Raw genomic sequence first — 14,846 nt, 5'->3', positions numbered from 1 at the left:
TTATCTGAACTCAGTAGCAAAGTGGATAAGGTTGCGTTCAAAGTAATAGATGCTGTATTCAGACGTCAATATGATGAACATCAATGTTTAAATGTAGGTAAATTCAAGTAACAAGTCTCAAATAGAACGAAACGCACGTCCTAGATCCCACCGTTACTAGTTATAGTTTCACTTTACTTATTACTGTAAATATTTGTCAGTAGTATAACTCTCACAAATACGGTTATGTTTGCCAACAAAATAGCTTATTATTTTTCCCCTGGATCCGAATCCTCTCTCTTCAAAACCCTCAACGCGTTATCCACTTAGTTATCTATCCTGTAAAAACCTGGAACATAATGGTTATAATGAGATGATGCACAGACGCTAACTAAAACTGAACAAAATGCAGTCAAAATATCGACACTGGGATAAGCGTAAACTACTATAAATTCAATTAAAATTCATATCCTTTGCACAAGTAAGTGGTTGACTGAAATGAGAAATGTAGTGGTTTCGAATTCCTGAGTGAAACTATAAGTTATTTCTTTGGCCGGTATATCTAGCTAACGAGTTCCAAATAGGATTATACTCGCATACTTGATTCCACTACTAACAACCTAACTGTATTCTGAAATTCGGTTATGGGACTGTTTTATCGTGGAAAGCCGATGTCGAAATGATTAAAGCGCCCAAACTTCTGTCTGTAAATCTTTAGATTTAAACTTTGCTTTGTCTTATTCGAAGTACTATTCCTCAATTTGTTATCAGCTTCAACATCTACTTTTCTATCATCTTTGCTAGATAACATCTATAACTATCTAGTTTATTCTGATAATTTCCGTTGTGTATCTACTCAATGTTATTATCTGTTCAGTTGTAACGTTGAGAGTGTTCTTAGATAATTCTGAGGGGTGACAAGAATGTTGTTTCTAAGTCCCAGTTCAATTTACCAAAAATTCTCTTCTAATTAACCTGATTTACTTAACCTTTACCGATGATACATTCTGACTGTTACGAACAATCTACAGCTGAGATTAACGCACGCTTCTCTCCCACTAACCCATTGATTCTCAGACACTTCTATGTTCACTTCGCCATTTGATTTGTGTGAGGGCTGTGATACTACCCAGGTGCCCAGACTGAAGCAGGCGGTTTTCTTAGGGGGCCAAACACCGAGTTTTTGACCTGAAGGTCTAACCCACAAGGCAGTGGAGCGTCGTGAGGAGATGCAGTCCCATGGTAGCCGGTGACCAACGATTGGTTCATACGCCATTTGTTCCTTCAGGATACTGGAGCCAGTCCATGTGTACCATTGGTTTGGAATCAGTGTTTTCCAACTCCCCTAGGTGAACTTTCCGTGTCCACCAACCCGGTTAAAGCGCCGGACATTCGCTTTTCGTCCTGTCAATTTCGTAAACAAAACCCGTGGTGTGAGAAGGCAGTGAGTAGGACTTCCCTGGCCGTACCAGGGCATGTGGGGGCTCATGCAGACTAACTTCAATCACCTAACAGTTATATAGTATTTGAATGTTGTTAATTTGTCACTAATGTAAAAATATACTTACCCGGCATGATATATAATCGTACTGTCTTTTATTAATTTTCTTTTAGGATAACTCAGGATGTAGTCCAATACATTTGGCTTGTGAAAACAATCAACAACATTGTGTTCGACTACTTTTAGAAGCTGGTGCAAATCCAGACATTGAAACAAAGGTTGGATTATTTTAAGTTTTCTTCTAAATTTCATAAGATTAAGTTTTTTTGAAAACAGACAATAACATCTTATCTCATTAAGCAATGGTTTCTACTTGATGTCTTTATTAACATGGTATCATCAAATGCCCTAGTACTGACGAAGTTGAGACAAGTCCTCTCCACCTCTCGAAATTCCGTTATAAGTCCGTTTGTGGTTTATGCGAAGTAGGTCCTACTTACCAGATAAGACGTGGAAGGACTTGGAGCAAATGTCTAGAGAATAAACCGGGTTGACGGATTAGGAAGGTACATCCAGGGGATCTGAAAAATTCTACTTCCAGACGAATGGTGTGCATAAGCTCCAGTATCCTTAAGTAACAAGTTGCCTGTGAACCTAATTTTGTCACTGGCTGTCATGGGACGCCATCTACTGACGTTACTACATTACCTTATGGATTAGACTTCTAGATCATAGGTTCGGGGAGTTACCATGTAGTAAAATCAACAGCTCCTATATGGAAACTCTGGGAGTATCTCATCTTCAGCCTAATCCATTTTGTGACTAAAAACCCGCCTATGAAAGTAAAGGTGAAAATAACTGATGGAAATATCTGTTTCTTTTATGTATTAACTCAAAAGTAACTGATTTCACTCAGTTCGGTATAGTAGTTATCAAGTGTTACTTCATTTTGAATGATACTCCCAACTAATGTTAATCCAACATGACTACTATCTGCAAATCATAAATATTAATAATAACTAAGGTTAACTGACAAGAATATAAAGAAGATGAGATATGGACACTCATCGAGTTCAGTCATTCCGTAGTTGAGATGGATATTGACTTATTGCGTCTGTTATCGTTTAAGACAAGAAAAATGCTTCAACAATTTCCGTTTTGAACATAGATCCCTGTCTTATAACTGACCTGATAAATACTACTTCAGTCGTTTGATGATCTCGGAGTATGATCAATTTAGGCGACTTACCATTAACATGATTAACTTTATAACCTGTTCAAATTAAATTTATCACGTTTCAACTATTCATAACCTTATCATTCTACTTCACTGTTTAGCTCCACTGAACATATATCCATCTTTTTATTTAATTGAGAATTGACGTATCTGGGGATAGTTAGTTTTCACTGGTTATTGAGTCGAAGTTAGCTTCTGATACACAAGCCTAACAAGCTACTTAATTGAGTAAGCCGACAAAAGATAAAGAAGCTTTTATGTAGCTAAATCGAATCGAGAATATATAGACAGCTCATCCCTAAATTTAAATACGTGTCTCCTAGATAGTCAAGCTAGATTTTCTACCAATAGCGTATGTCTATTTCTTCATAGCCCAAAGGATTATCCTTACTGATGGCCCACATGAGCATAGGCAGTACACCAGCATTCTTTATCCAGCTCTGTGTTGAGCAATCCTTTCCAGTTTTTCCCAGTTGCTATTCATCCCTTTAATGTCCGCTACCGATTCCCGACACAGTGTGTTCTTTGACCTTCCTCTTTTCCATTTTTCTTCAGGATTCCGAGTTAGCGTTTCCCTCGTAATTCAGTCTGATGATTTCTGCAATGTATGTTCTATTCACCTCCGACCAACGAACGTTAAGTATCTTGTGTAGACAATTGTTTATAAATGCTTATAACATTTTGATGACGTTTGTAGTAGTTCTTCAAGTTTCAACTCTGTACAATAGAACTGTTTCGATGTTTGTATTGAATATTCTGACTTTGTTAGTTGTTTTGAGTTCGATATGTTCTTCAATTGTAAGAATGTTTTCCTTGCTTTACCAATCCTCGCCTTTGCGTCTGCATGTCATGTGAGCCCGTATCTAGTGTTGAGTCAAATATAAACGATAACCAACATTACAGAAAAACGATCTAAGAAATCTGGAATAAATTTATATTGACTTCTTCCATACTTTCTAGGTTCTTTTAAAACCAAACACTTTTTTTAACTTTTAGACTCGTGATTGTCCTTTAATTGAATGTTCTCGAAGAGGATTTCACAAGTGTATTGATCTGCTTATTGAAAATAAGGCAAGTCGTGAGAAAACAAGCAAAGTAAGCCAAAAATGTACATATAACATATATATCTACACTGATCAGTTAGTTAACCGTAATCAATGTTATTCTTGTCTATTCTTCATTTAGTACTGATCAAATCTTGTCGATCAAGTTGCAATTTACGGTGACCTTTAATTGTCTAAGTGAATTGACATAGTGTACAGTATTTTTAACAATAATTGATTGATAGAAATATCTAAAAAGTTAGAGAATGAGTTGAATAGTAGCATTGAGTAATGCTGATTTGATTCTCATGTGGAATGATAGTCCCTTTAAGTATGCAGTTAGGTCTTAGTGATCAGTTGAAGAACTATTCCGTATTTGTTTGAACGTAATAATGATATAGGGAGCTGTTTGATGAACACTTAGTTGAGTGCTGTTAGTTTTCTCTGTCCATGAAATAATTGAATATTTTGTCAAGATACATAATTATTAAATGGATTGGAACAATACTTACTTACGAACCGACAAACGTCTAGAGGATCATTTGGACGTTATCATATTCTATGATAGAACTTCACAGTAGTACATTGATTAGTAACTTATGCTCTATTCATTCAATTCTTAGCACTAAATTAAGCTGCAAAGTGTTCACTAGTTCAAATAACATGACATCGCGTTGGTTGGAGATAACTATCAGGAAATTCAAAGATCAGTAATGTCTAACACTGCGCTATTGAGTGACACAGGTTCGAACACTACGGCGGATGTCAGTCCTACTAACGAATGCCAAACAAGCTTTTATGTCGATTACTTCTAACTACATAATATATATATGTATATATACAGTATACAGTGATGCCATTGTTAAATGTGTTTTTTTAGGTAGGCGATACAGCCTTACATGTTGCAGCATTATGTGATCTTTCAGATACCATCTATTTTTTGTTCTCAAGAAAATTTGATCTTTGTGCTGTGAATGAGGTAAGTTTCTTTGAATATATTACTTCTTAAAAAAAGTTGACTAGTTACAATCTCTTTATTTTGTATGCTTTCAATTACCGTTGCTAACTTTCTCTAGTGACGAAGCAGAAGGTAATTCTGTATGATACCATTTATAACAATGATATCAGTAGATAGTTGGTAAGTTATATACCTACTTATTTACTTACTGACGCCTGTTTCTCCAAATGGAGTATAGGCCGCCGACCAGCATTCTCCAACACACTCTGTCTTGGGCTTTCCTTTATAGTTCTATCCAATTCTTGTTCATTCTTCTCATGTCTGTTTCGATCTCTCGGTGTAATGTGTTCTTAGGTCTTCCTCTCCTCCTTTGGCCTTCAGGATCCCATGTGAGGGCTTGTCTTGTGACACAGTTGGATGATTTCCTCAATGTATCCTATCCACCTCCAGCACTTCCTCCTGATTTCCTCCCTTACTGAAATCTGGTTTGTTCTCTCCCACAGTAGGTTGATTCTGATAGTGTCTGACCAACGGATCCGAAGTATTTTGCGTAGAGATCCGTTAATAAACATCTGTATCTCCTGGATGATGGCTTTCGAAGTTCTCCACGTCTCTGCCCCATACAGCAGAACTGTCTTGACACTTGTATTGAAAATGCTGATCTTGCTGTTGGTTGACGGATAGTTGCTTTGAGTTGCAGATATTCTTCAGTTGTAAATATGCTGCTCTTGTTTTGCCGATCCTCGCCCCCACATCTGCATCAGATCCACCGTGTTCATCAAGTTATATAACACGGGTGAAATGGTTGGCTATTTCGATAGGAAGTATTTTTTAATTAAATACTAACCTTCTAAGCTTCATGAATCCTAAAGAGCAAATTAGTTCTCTTAAGATTGTTAGTTATCCCCTAATGATGAGTGTCTAGAACTAGAACGAAATCTAGATCAACCAGAGTTCCTTACGGATTGCCTTCAACCAACTAATATAACATTCGACTTTGTCAGTGGAAGTTTTTCTACTTCAGATCTTGAATTTATGCTGCTAAATAGTCTGAACAGTCTTATCGGAACATTTCTCCTGTCAATGCTTCAATTAATGTTAATCATCCAACCATTCTTCCATTATAATTTTGGGCTGGTTAAGATATACACAAAGAGTTATACTGTTGGTAAATAAAATGTTTCCACAACCATCAACAGACCGGATCTAGTTGAAATATAATCAACTACTTTTTGTATATTATGTCGGTTGTGTAGGCAGTATATGATCTTATGAGATTTGAAAGCAAGAAACAGACTCATTATTTGATAGGACGAAGTGGAAGGACAATCTAGGGCCTTAAGAAACAATGTACTGGTTCCATTCCCTAACATACCTTAATTATAGATCAGTGAAACTCAAAAATCAAAGAACAATAAACCTTTTCAAGAACGTAACTGTCAATCAATCAGTCATAAGCAACGTAGGGCCTAATACACATATATATGCATTGGTTCAATATCAACGTAATGAGATTAAATTATCAAGACAAATGACAGAACTACAGAAGTACTGTAGTGAACAAGAACACAAGTGGGGACAATCTAATGCACAAAATTATAGACGATCTCACTAAATTCTGTTAACCATACAGTGAACAGTTAATATGCAAAATAACAATCAGTTGTCTCAATCTTAACTGTTCGTTCTGCAAATATCAGTCCGTCTTCTCTTATTTCATTGTTCATACGTTTTCATACCGATTGCGCTTCATTCCTGTTTGTTCCTTATCGATCTTCTGCCAAAATACATTTTATATCTGACCATCACCATATACTACTTATGACGATATAAGTAGACCACACCACAGTAGTAGTAATAACAGTAGTATCAGTGACAATGGAAAAGATAAGGCACCAGCAACTAATTCGAGAGAAAAAAAAGTGAATTAGGGTATAAGGCGACTTTTAATTACAAGATTTATGAGAAGAATGAATACATCTACGCCACTGAGACTGATTTTGAATTAGATCATTCAATATATCTAACCATTTCATTACGTGCACTCTAATCAGACAGTAGCCTACAGTTGTGTACATTACTTATCCTAACAGTCAATGGAATCAAATGTTGATTTATTCACCGCTAGGTATTTTTCAACCTTCAAATTCTTTGACAATGGAAATTTAGACGCTCAAGATTTTGATGGAAAAATTTAGAGAATTGTGTATGATTGTAAATACAGTCAGTCATTTACCAAATTTGTACAGTTATATTCTTAGTTAGTCTTATATATAAATAGTAGTCTATTAGACAATAACATCAGATAGAATCCACAACGTTTTCAATGTTTAGTAAATATGTTCTATTCAACACGGGATACAATGAATAGCTAGAATGCAACTGGACGACTTAAACTTCGCAGATGATCTGGTTCTTCTATCACACACGCAACAAGAAATGCAGGAGATTACGCCCAGTGTACCAGCAGACTCAAATGCAGTAGTTCTCAATATACACAAAGGGAAAAGCAAGACTCTCCGATACAGCACAACATGCACCAATCGACTTACACTTGACGGAGAAGCTTTGGAGGATGTGGGAACCTTTACATATCTAGGCAGCATAATCGATGAATACAGTGGATCTGATGCATATCTGAAGATGCGGATCGGCAAAGCAAGAGCAACATATTTACAACTGAAGAATATCTGCAACTCAAAACAACTGTCCGTCAACCAACACCAAGATCAGAATTTTCAATACAAATGTCAACAAAGTTCTACTGTATGGGGCAGAGACGTAGAGAACTTCGAAAGCCATCATCCAGAAGATACAGGTGGTTATTAGCAGTTGTCTACGCAAAATACTTCGGATCCGTTGGTCAGACACTATCAGAATCAACCTACTGTGGGAGAGAACAAATCAGATTCCAGTGGAGGAAGAAATCAGGAAGAAGCGCTGGAAGTGGATAGGACACACATTGAGGAAATCATCGAACTGTGTCACAAGACAAGCCTTCACATGGGATCCTGAAGGCCAAAGGAGGAGAGGAAGACCAAAGAACACATTATGCCGAGAAATGGAAACAGACATGAGACGAATGAACAAAAACTAGATAGAACTAGAAAAAAAGGCTCAAGACAGAGTGTGTTGGAGAATGTTGGTCGGCGGCCCATGCTCCATTGGGATTAACAGGCGTAAGTAAGTAAGTAAGTAAGTAAGTAAGTAACGTTTTCAACTGTTTTCGCTATGATATGGTACATGATTGATGAACATTAGTGTGAATTTCACTGAAGATCTTATTTGAAGCTACAGCTTTCACTATATTTGTTGTTCTAATCCGTTATGTCAGGCTTCGCTGTATTGGCATTTTGTACTCCTGAATTGAAATCTTCCGTGAAAATTAAGCTTCAATATACAACACTCACTTATCAAATGGACCGTAAAATGTCATATTTATGTCTATTGAACGTTGAAAACGTTGAGAATAAATTCAACTTAATTTAGTTTTTCCTATCATGGTCGTTTTCACTTCTCTTGCCAACCAAACAACCTCCGAGTAGCAGTAGATAATTTGTCAGCCAATAAGATATTCTCCTCCTACATGGCTATACTAGCCACGATTAAACTCACACATTCAATCTCAATAAGTTACACTAAGTAACAGGGATGTTAACTAATTCAGGAATAGTTTTCTTGTGTCTGATAAACGGACTAGTCTGCAGACTAATGTCGTAAAATTATGTTTTTATTCTCCTTTTGTTTTTGTAGGATAAACAAACTCCATTGCATCTTGCAGTTTCACAAAATAGACTTGAAGCAGTTGAAGCTTTATTATTTTGTGGTGCTTCATTAGATCTGAAAGATAAAGTAAGCAACGGTAGTTTTGTTTTACAATTTATATTTTGGTTTTACAGATTTTCTCTTCGTCCTATTCAGGACTGATCAAATAGGTGTACTTGCATCCAAGAGTGATGTTCATGTTGAGAATTAAACCTCGATACCTTTTGGATTGCTGTTTGAACAGAAAGATATTGCGTTTACGTCTCAATCTGAATATCAACTCTGGGATGCATGTACATCCATCTGATGAGTCCTAAGTAGGACGAAACTCATATCTTGAAATCCACTGTTAGACACATTCCATCTTTTCTATAAAACCGCTGTCTGGGCAATCCGCACAATGTCCCAAATAATACTAATCGGAATTCAGAACTGAATATTAATAATGGAATAGGTCGAACCTTTTCTAATAATGATATGTATACTCGGGTCGTTTTCATAAACTGATCCGATTAAGGATTTTTCTCTGTTTACATAAAACGTTTTAGTGAATAACGTTCATTTGAATTAAACAGACGAATGGTAATCGGTTACACTAAGTAATGAAAAATTTCATGTTACTTTAGTCCAATTAATGTAAACTAGACTTTACTAGACACGTTGGGCAGTAGACTTAAGATTGTTGTGTACTGTGTGAAGCAAGTGATAAGGAGCTATAATCATGAGTCAATTGAAACTAGACCACTATGGGAAACCTGGAAGCACTGTACGGCCGTTTCGTCCTATTGTGGGACTCCTCAGCGGCGCGCATCCACGAACCCACCTGGCGAGATTCTAACCCAGGACCTACCAGTCTTGAACCAGAGCGCTTAACCACTAGCTTCAATTGACTCATGATTTCAACTATGAAAATACTGAAATCTCCACAAAATCCCTTCTGATGATAAGGAGCTGTCGACTGAGATTATCTCAGCCAGATTCGATTATAATCCTTAGGGTACTTATATTATCCATGATATTCCAAACAGTAGCATAGATGCTATAACCAGGTTATTTTCCTGAAAACTAACATCTTGTTAGACTCAGTTGTTTGAACTAATCGTTTACTAACGCCAAGCGCTCATCTCATAGTCTGATCAATACTATTGGCAGGGAAAAAACAATATGGCTTATTACTCAACGACAATAGCCGTAAGCGTTTCGCTCATATGGAAGTTCACTTCCTACATGAGCAGCTTCGATGGAAGTTGATAACATTACTGACAGAGATACTGAAGAAATATACTTTGAATGATGAGACCTGTAATCATTACTACTTTACTAATCAATGAATGATGTCTTCGCTGAACATTGTCAGTCGTTACTAAACCTCCATCAGTCAGTCAATTCTTCTCAATGTAAGTCTTAGTCACATGAATGCTTCAATTCAGGTTTGTCCACTTCTAGATTTTAACTTCTCCATTGATTAGAAATTTTATTGTCTTCAATAATACATTGAACGTATGTTTTTTTTCTCACCTGATCTCTTCCAAACTGAAATTACTTCTAGGATAGTCAAACTCCTTTGATGATTGCTGCCAAAGCAAATTATACTGCATTAGTTGATATGATTATACGTGCTGATCGATGGAATAAAACGTATCCAGTAAGAGAGATATTATGTGTATTGGAAAGTTTTCTTAATCATGTAATTCTGTTTATAGTTCTTATTTTTTATCTAATTTTAACTAATGTAGTGGAACATAGGCCTCCAACCAGCATTCTCTAACCCACTCTGTTCTGCGCCTTCCTTTCTAGTTCTATTCAACAACGCTTAAATTCGCTATAGCCGAGTTTAAATCACATATATCAACTGAAGAACTTTTACCATGCAGTGAATCTTCATCGAACGAGGTGCTTGGAATATGTATTATAGATACCTAACCATCCTTCATCTCAACGTATGGTGTTCCTTTGTTTGGAAACTATCTGGACGAATAATATGGGCTGTTAAACCAACGTACGGTTTTACTCGATAAAATCATGGTCTGTTAGTCTGAATCGTATAGATAAACTATTTATCTGGAGTCAGCACGATTATATTAACCGAAATTCGGGGACGCTACCTAACACGGCTCGAGACTGGTCTATATGGAAAACCTCTTCACTGAACAACAGATTATTGATATTTATATAACTCAATGAATGCTTTCCGTTTAGCCGAAAATCATATTTTAAATCGTGAACTGACTTTAAATAGAAAAAAAGTCGAGATCTATGAAGCACTGGAAAGTTTTTCCGCCATAGTACAAGACCTTCATATTAAACTCCTGCCGCGAGACCTGAATGCTCAGGATTTGCTCCTCAGTGAGATAGTGGGTGTGCGCATTTGTAGAGTCCCATATTAGAACGAAATGTCTGTTCATTTCCTCCAAGTTTTCACTGGTTGTCTAACTAGGTCATTTCAGGATGTAATCTGTAAAATTCATTGACTCCCACATATATACCTTGTCATTATTATACGAGTCAATTCTGAAAAAGTACAATCTCAGAGTGACCTTCATCTCTAGGATACAAGTATATCCAGCTGACGAGCCCCATGTGGGAGGGGGTAAATCACATCCTGAATTTCATTGCCAGTCATATTCTATCTGTTCTATATAAATAAGAAAGTACCATTTAAGATAAATATTTATTCACTTAGTTACTAGTTTCATAATTTTTTTTCTTTTTTTCTCACCTTTTGGATCATAATCAACTAGGTGAATGCTCAAAAATTAATTGATGAAATTTTACAAACTCAACAGACTAAATATGTAACAACAAGAATATTAGACAGAAAACAAACTAACTCACAGTCTTATAGAACACGAGAAGTAAGTGATTGTTATCTTCGGTTTATCAATGAAGTTTGTAATAAAAAGTTCGTTGAATTAAACCAACTGATTGAAGTTCAGTTGACTGGTTTCGAGGTTCAACGTTTAACAGTGAAACCTATGTTCTTGAGTTCGATCCCCTTTACAGTGATTTCTTGAATGCACACTGTTGAGTAGTCTCGTGCTAGGATGGAACGGCTGTCAAGTGCTTCCAAGTTTTTAATGATCATCTGGCTTAGATAGATTCGTGATCTTAGTAATCTTCAACAATCTTCATAACCCCCACATAGATAATCAGATTCTTTCAGCAAATAGGCATCCTGAGTTGTCCACTTTGATATTGCAGTCTAAGTCACATGTTTGAGTGAAGTTGGATTGTGAAAAGTAATGAAATTCTGGACGCATGTTTCTTCATATTTGGAGGTCATCAGCTGAATGAACCTACATGTGAATGTTGATGTTCACACTGAGACCCGAACCTAGTACGTACCTCTTCTAATAACAACATATTACATACCAAGCTACTAAGTCTAGACGAGTTTTGATGTGATTAGTATCAACACTGGGATACAGTTAAATCCGTTAGATGAGTCCTGAAGGGAAGAACATTTGTGTTTAGGATCCCACTACTTACCCACTTACCAAATATACTGAGAATAACGTTAATAGTTTAGTTCATTTGTTTATTCAACGGGTCATACCTTTTAATCATACTACGATCAGTAGAATAAATGAATTTCAGGAGCTAGAAGGTGAAGAATTAACACATCTCTTGTACAGTAACCGAATGTCAAATATAGCATCCCATATTCTTCAACCGTTCACTGCGTATGTAACGCCCGACCGAGTAGTTTGCACGGACCGATATGACTCAGATGAGCAGTTAATGACTATATGGAGTAATGTCAAGTTTTTTGTTCAACCTACTACTATCCAAGCTAGCATTGTGTCTTCATGTAGACAGCAATGTTTGAACATATGTAACATACGGATTAGGCACTTGAGTTGTTTGTCATCTTTACCTAGTTTCCTATATTTAATCTTAGCATTATTCATTCATTCGTTTATTCTACTACATGTGAGATATTCTTTCAAGACGTTCATGCTTAATTACTGTTAAATGAAGCATGTCCTCTACTTTGGTTCCATTCATAATTAATTGAATCTTCCGATTATTTAGTGTATGTTCATCCTGAACAGACCACCCAGATAATGTCATAAAGTAAAAGGCAATATCCTAATGGATAACAAATTGAGCATTTTCGACGAATGTCTCTATGTGAACATCACTATTGGGATGGAGGTATATTTATCTAAGAAATCTAAAACAAAATAAAGCATACATACTGGAGATCACTGATAGACACCATTCAAATTTGCTTAGTGAGGGGATAGTTGTTCACTGACAAACAAGAAGAAAATTATATCCAATCACAGATTACTTAAAGTTTGAAATGTAAACCATTGGATGACAACTTATTGGTTTTAAGTGACAAGCACTCATCTCAGAACCTGAGTGTATTAATTTCTAATTTTGCAAACTGACACTTCTATGGAATACCATATATCAGGATGAAAGTTTTGTCCAGAGCGCCTTCTGGTTTTCACTCTCTGTCTAATCAATGTTAGTTCATAATGTACGCTATGAAATTCAACAATCTCTACCCCTATCTATCTTTTCACATTTCATAAAAATAAATTATCATTTAGTATTGTTTGTTTGAATCTTCCCATCGACGTGTTAGGACTGCAACTGGTCAGTCTCTAATTGGCAAATGTGCACAATGTGCGTATTGCCTCGATATTGCCTTAATTCACAAGCATTGTAAGCTAAGATGAATAGTGACTAGCAGTGGAATCCAGTTTGACGCGCGTCTCGTCCTATTAGGGACTCGTCAGCTGGATGTACCTGCATCTCAGAGTTGATGTTCACTCTGGAAGTCGAACCCAGTACCTTTCGGTTTAAACGCCATCGCGTTATCCACTCGGCCACTGGGTCCTGATAGCCACTTGCTTGTGCGATGGGGTGAAGTTTAAATTCATTTAGTATAAATTATCCTTTTATCAATTCTTTCTATTCACACATTGATAGATATTATCGAATGGTCGAAAACGCTTATTAAATAATAAAATTGATAATCAAAGTAACAATGAAAATAACGATACTACTGAAGATTCAGAAAGTAGTCATACATATGTTGGACAACATCACGATTATCCTTATCATCATTGTCGTCATAATACTGATAATGATGAGAATAATAATAATGATCAGATCAAATTATATGATCCTTACACAACCAATCGATATTCTTATCCATTGATTTCATCAAATCATTCAACCATTCCAAATGATCATGATCCTGATGATGTGATCATGACAGAATTTATTGATCCATTCAAACAATTACAATTAGAAGAAAATAATGAACAAAATAATGAAATACAATTCATAGTTGATCATTGTTCAAGAACAACAGCAAGTTCTGAATCAGGTAGTGAATTATCATTAGGTTATGAAGCAAGTCGTGCATGGACTAGACAAAGACAACATCAACATAGTAATGATCATTCATTAAGTCTATCACAAATTAGTATTAGTCGTGATTTGTCAGAACCAAATATTCATCGAGAACATTATGATAGAAATGATGATTATGATGATGATTATCATCAAAAACATCGAAGTCTTAGTAATTTATCAAGTCATATTCAAGGGGATGAGATTTATTTACCAAATGGTGAGACAATCTTTCGTATCACTGATACATTACTAGCACAATCAAGTAAAAATATGCGTTTATCAAATGGTTACGGTTTGAATTTAACACATCCATTCACATTTCGGGCACCATGCCAAGTGAGTTATACTTTTTTTCTGTTAAAATAAGACTCTTAATGTAAAGGTGTATACGAAGAATAATCACTTCAATCAAGCTGTTAGGATAATCATGATGGTATTCATTGGTTGATGTTATTCGATAGGCGAAACCTGTTTAACCTAGGTTTTATGTTAGTTGATACATGCCATCTAGATGAAACTGAAACATTCATGACTCTATAAACGTAGTATTGATCACTTCTGAAGAATCAGTTGAAGCGAATATCTCAATCTTACAGAGAAGCTCTGAAACACAGTGAAACAGGTTCGAACCACTAAGGCATAATCAACTTCCTACAGACTGAAGACGTCTTCCCTTACTGACAAATATCAAATGGCAAGAAATCCAAGTTAAAAGTATCCTATCGAATACCAACAATTATCACTTCACATCTCAGTGAATTGCACGGTGTGTAGTGTCAATTAGACTAGTGGTTACATTAAAACCCGATCGATAGAATTCAACTAGGATCTAGGAAGGAATTGACATACATAACATATGTCATTACTCAGTGACCACTCAATTGTATTTTGAAAACTATATTTAGGACCTGGAAGGTATATCTACATTTCATAATCCATTTCGTTCATAAATTCAACCCTTTTATTTTGAATAATAGTTGCATAAATTCTCCTGTCAGCTCAATCAGATTATATTAATTATCAGAAGGGGTTTTGTGGAGATTT

At 36.0% G+C, this 14,846-nt stretch overlaps 1 protein-coding gene across 1 annotated transcript in view; it reads left to right on the top strand.

Annotated features, from left to right (window-relative positions):
• Positions 1 to 14,846, top strand: part of Smp_198360 (putative ankyrin repeat-containing) — a gene marked incomplete at both ends in the record, with an annotated part of 51,927 nt that overhangs the window by 32,205 nt on the left and 4,876 nt on the right. The window contains 6 exons of the mRNA XM_018798557.1: positions 1,594 to 1,698; positions 3,654 to 3,752; positions 4,581 to 4,679; positions 8,412 to 8,510; positions 9,973 to 10,068; positions 11,165 to 11,278. Of these exons, the coding sequence (XP_018653487.1) occupies positions 1,594 to 1,698; positions 3,654 to 3,752; positions 4,581 to 4,679; positions 8,412 to 8,510; positions 9,973 to 10,068; positions 11,165 to 11,278 (612 nt within the window). The remainder of the gene's footprint in view (positions 1 to 1,593; positions 1,699 to 3,653; positions 3,753 to 4,580; positions 4,680 to 8,411; positions 8,511 to 9,972; positions 10,069 to 11,164; positions 11,279 to 14,846) is intronic.

This window comes from Schistosoma mansoni, chromosome 7, assembly GCF_000237925.1.
Source record: "Schistosoma mansoni strain Puerto Rico chromosome 7, complete genome".
Classification (NCBI taxonomy): domain Eukaryota; kingdom Metazoa; phylum Platyhelminthes; class Trematoda; order Strigeidida; family Schistosomatidae; genus Schistosoma; species Schistosoma mansoni.
Note: the sequence above shows the minus strand (reverse complement) of the source record. Positions and strands in the feature narration are given on the sequence as shown.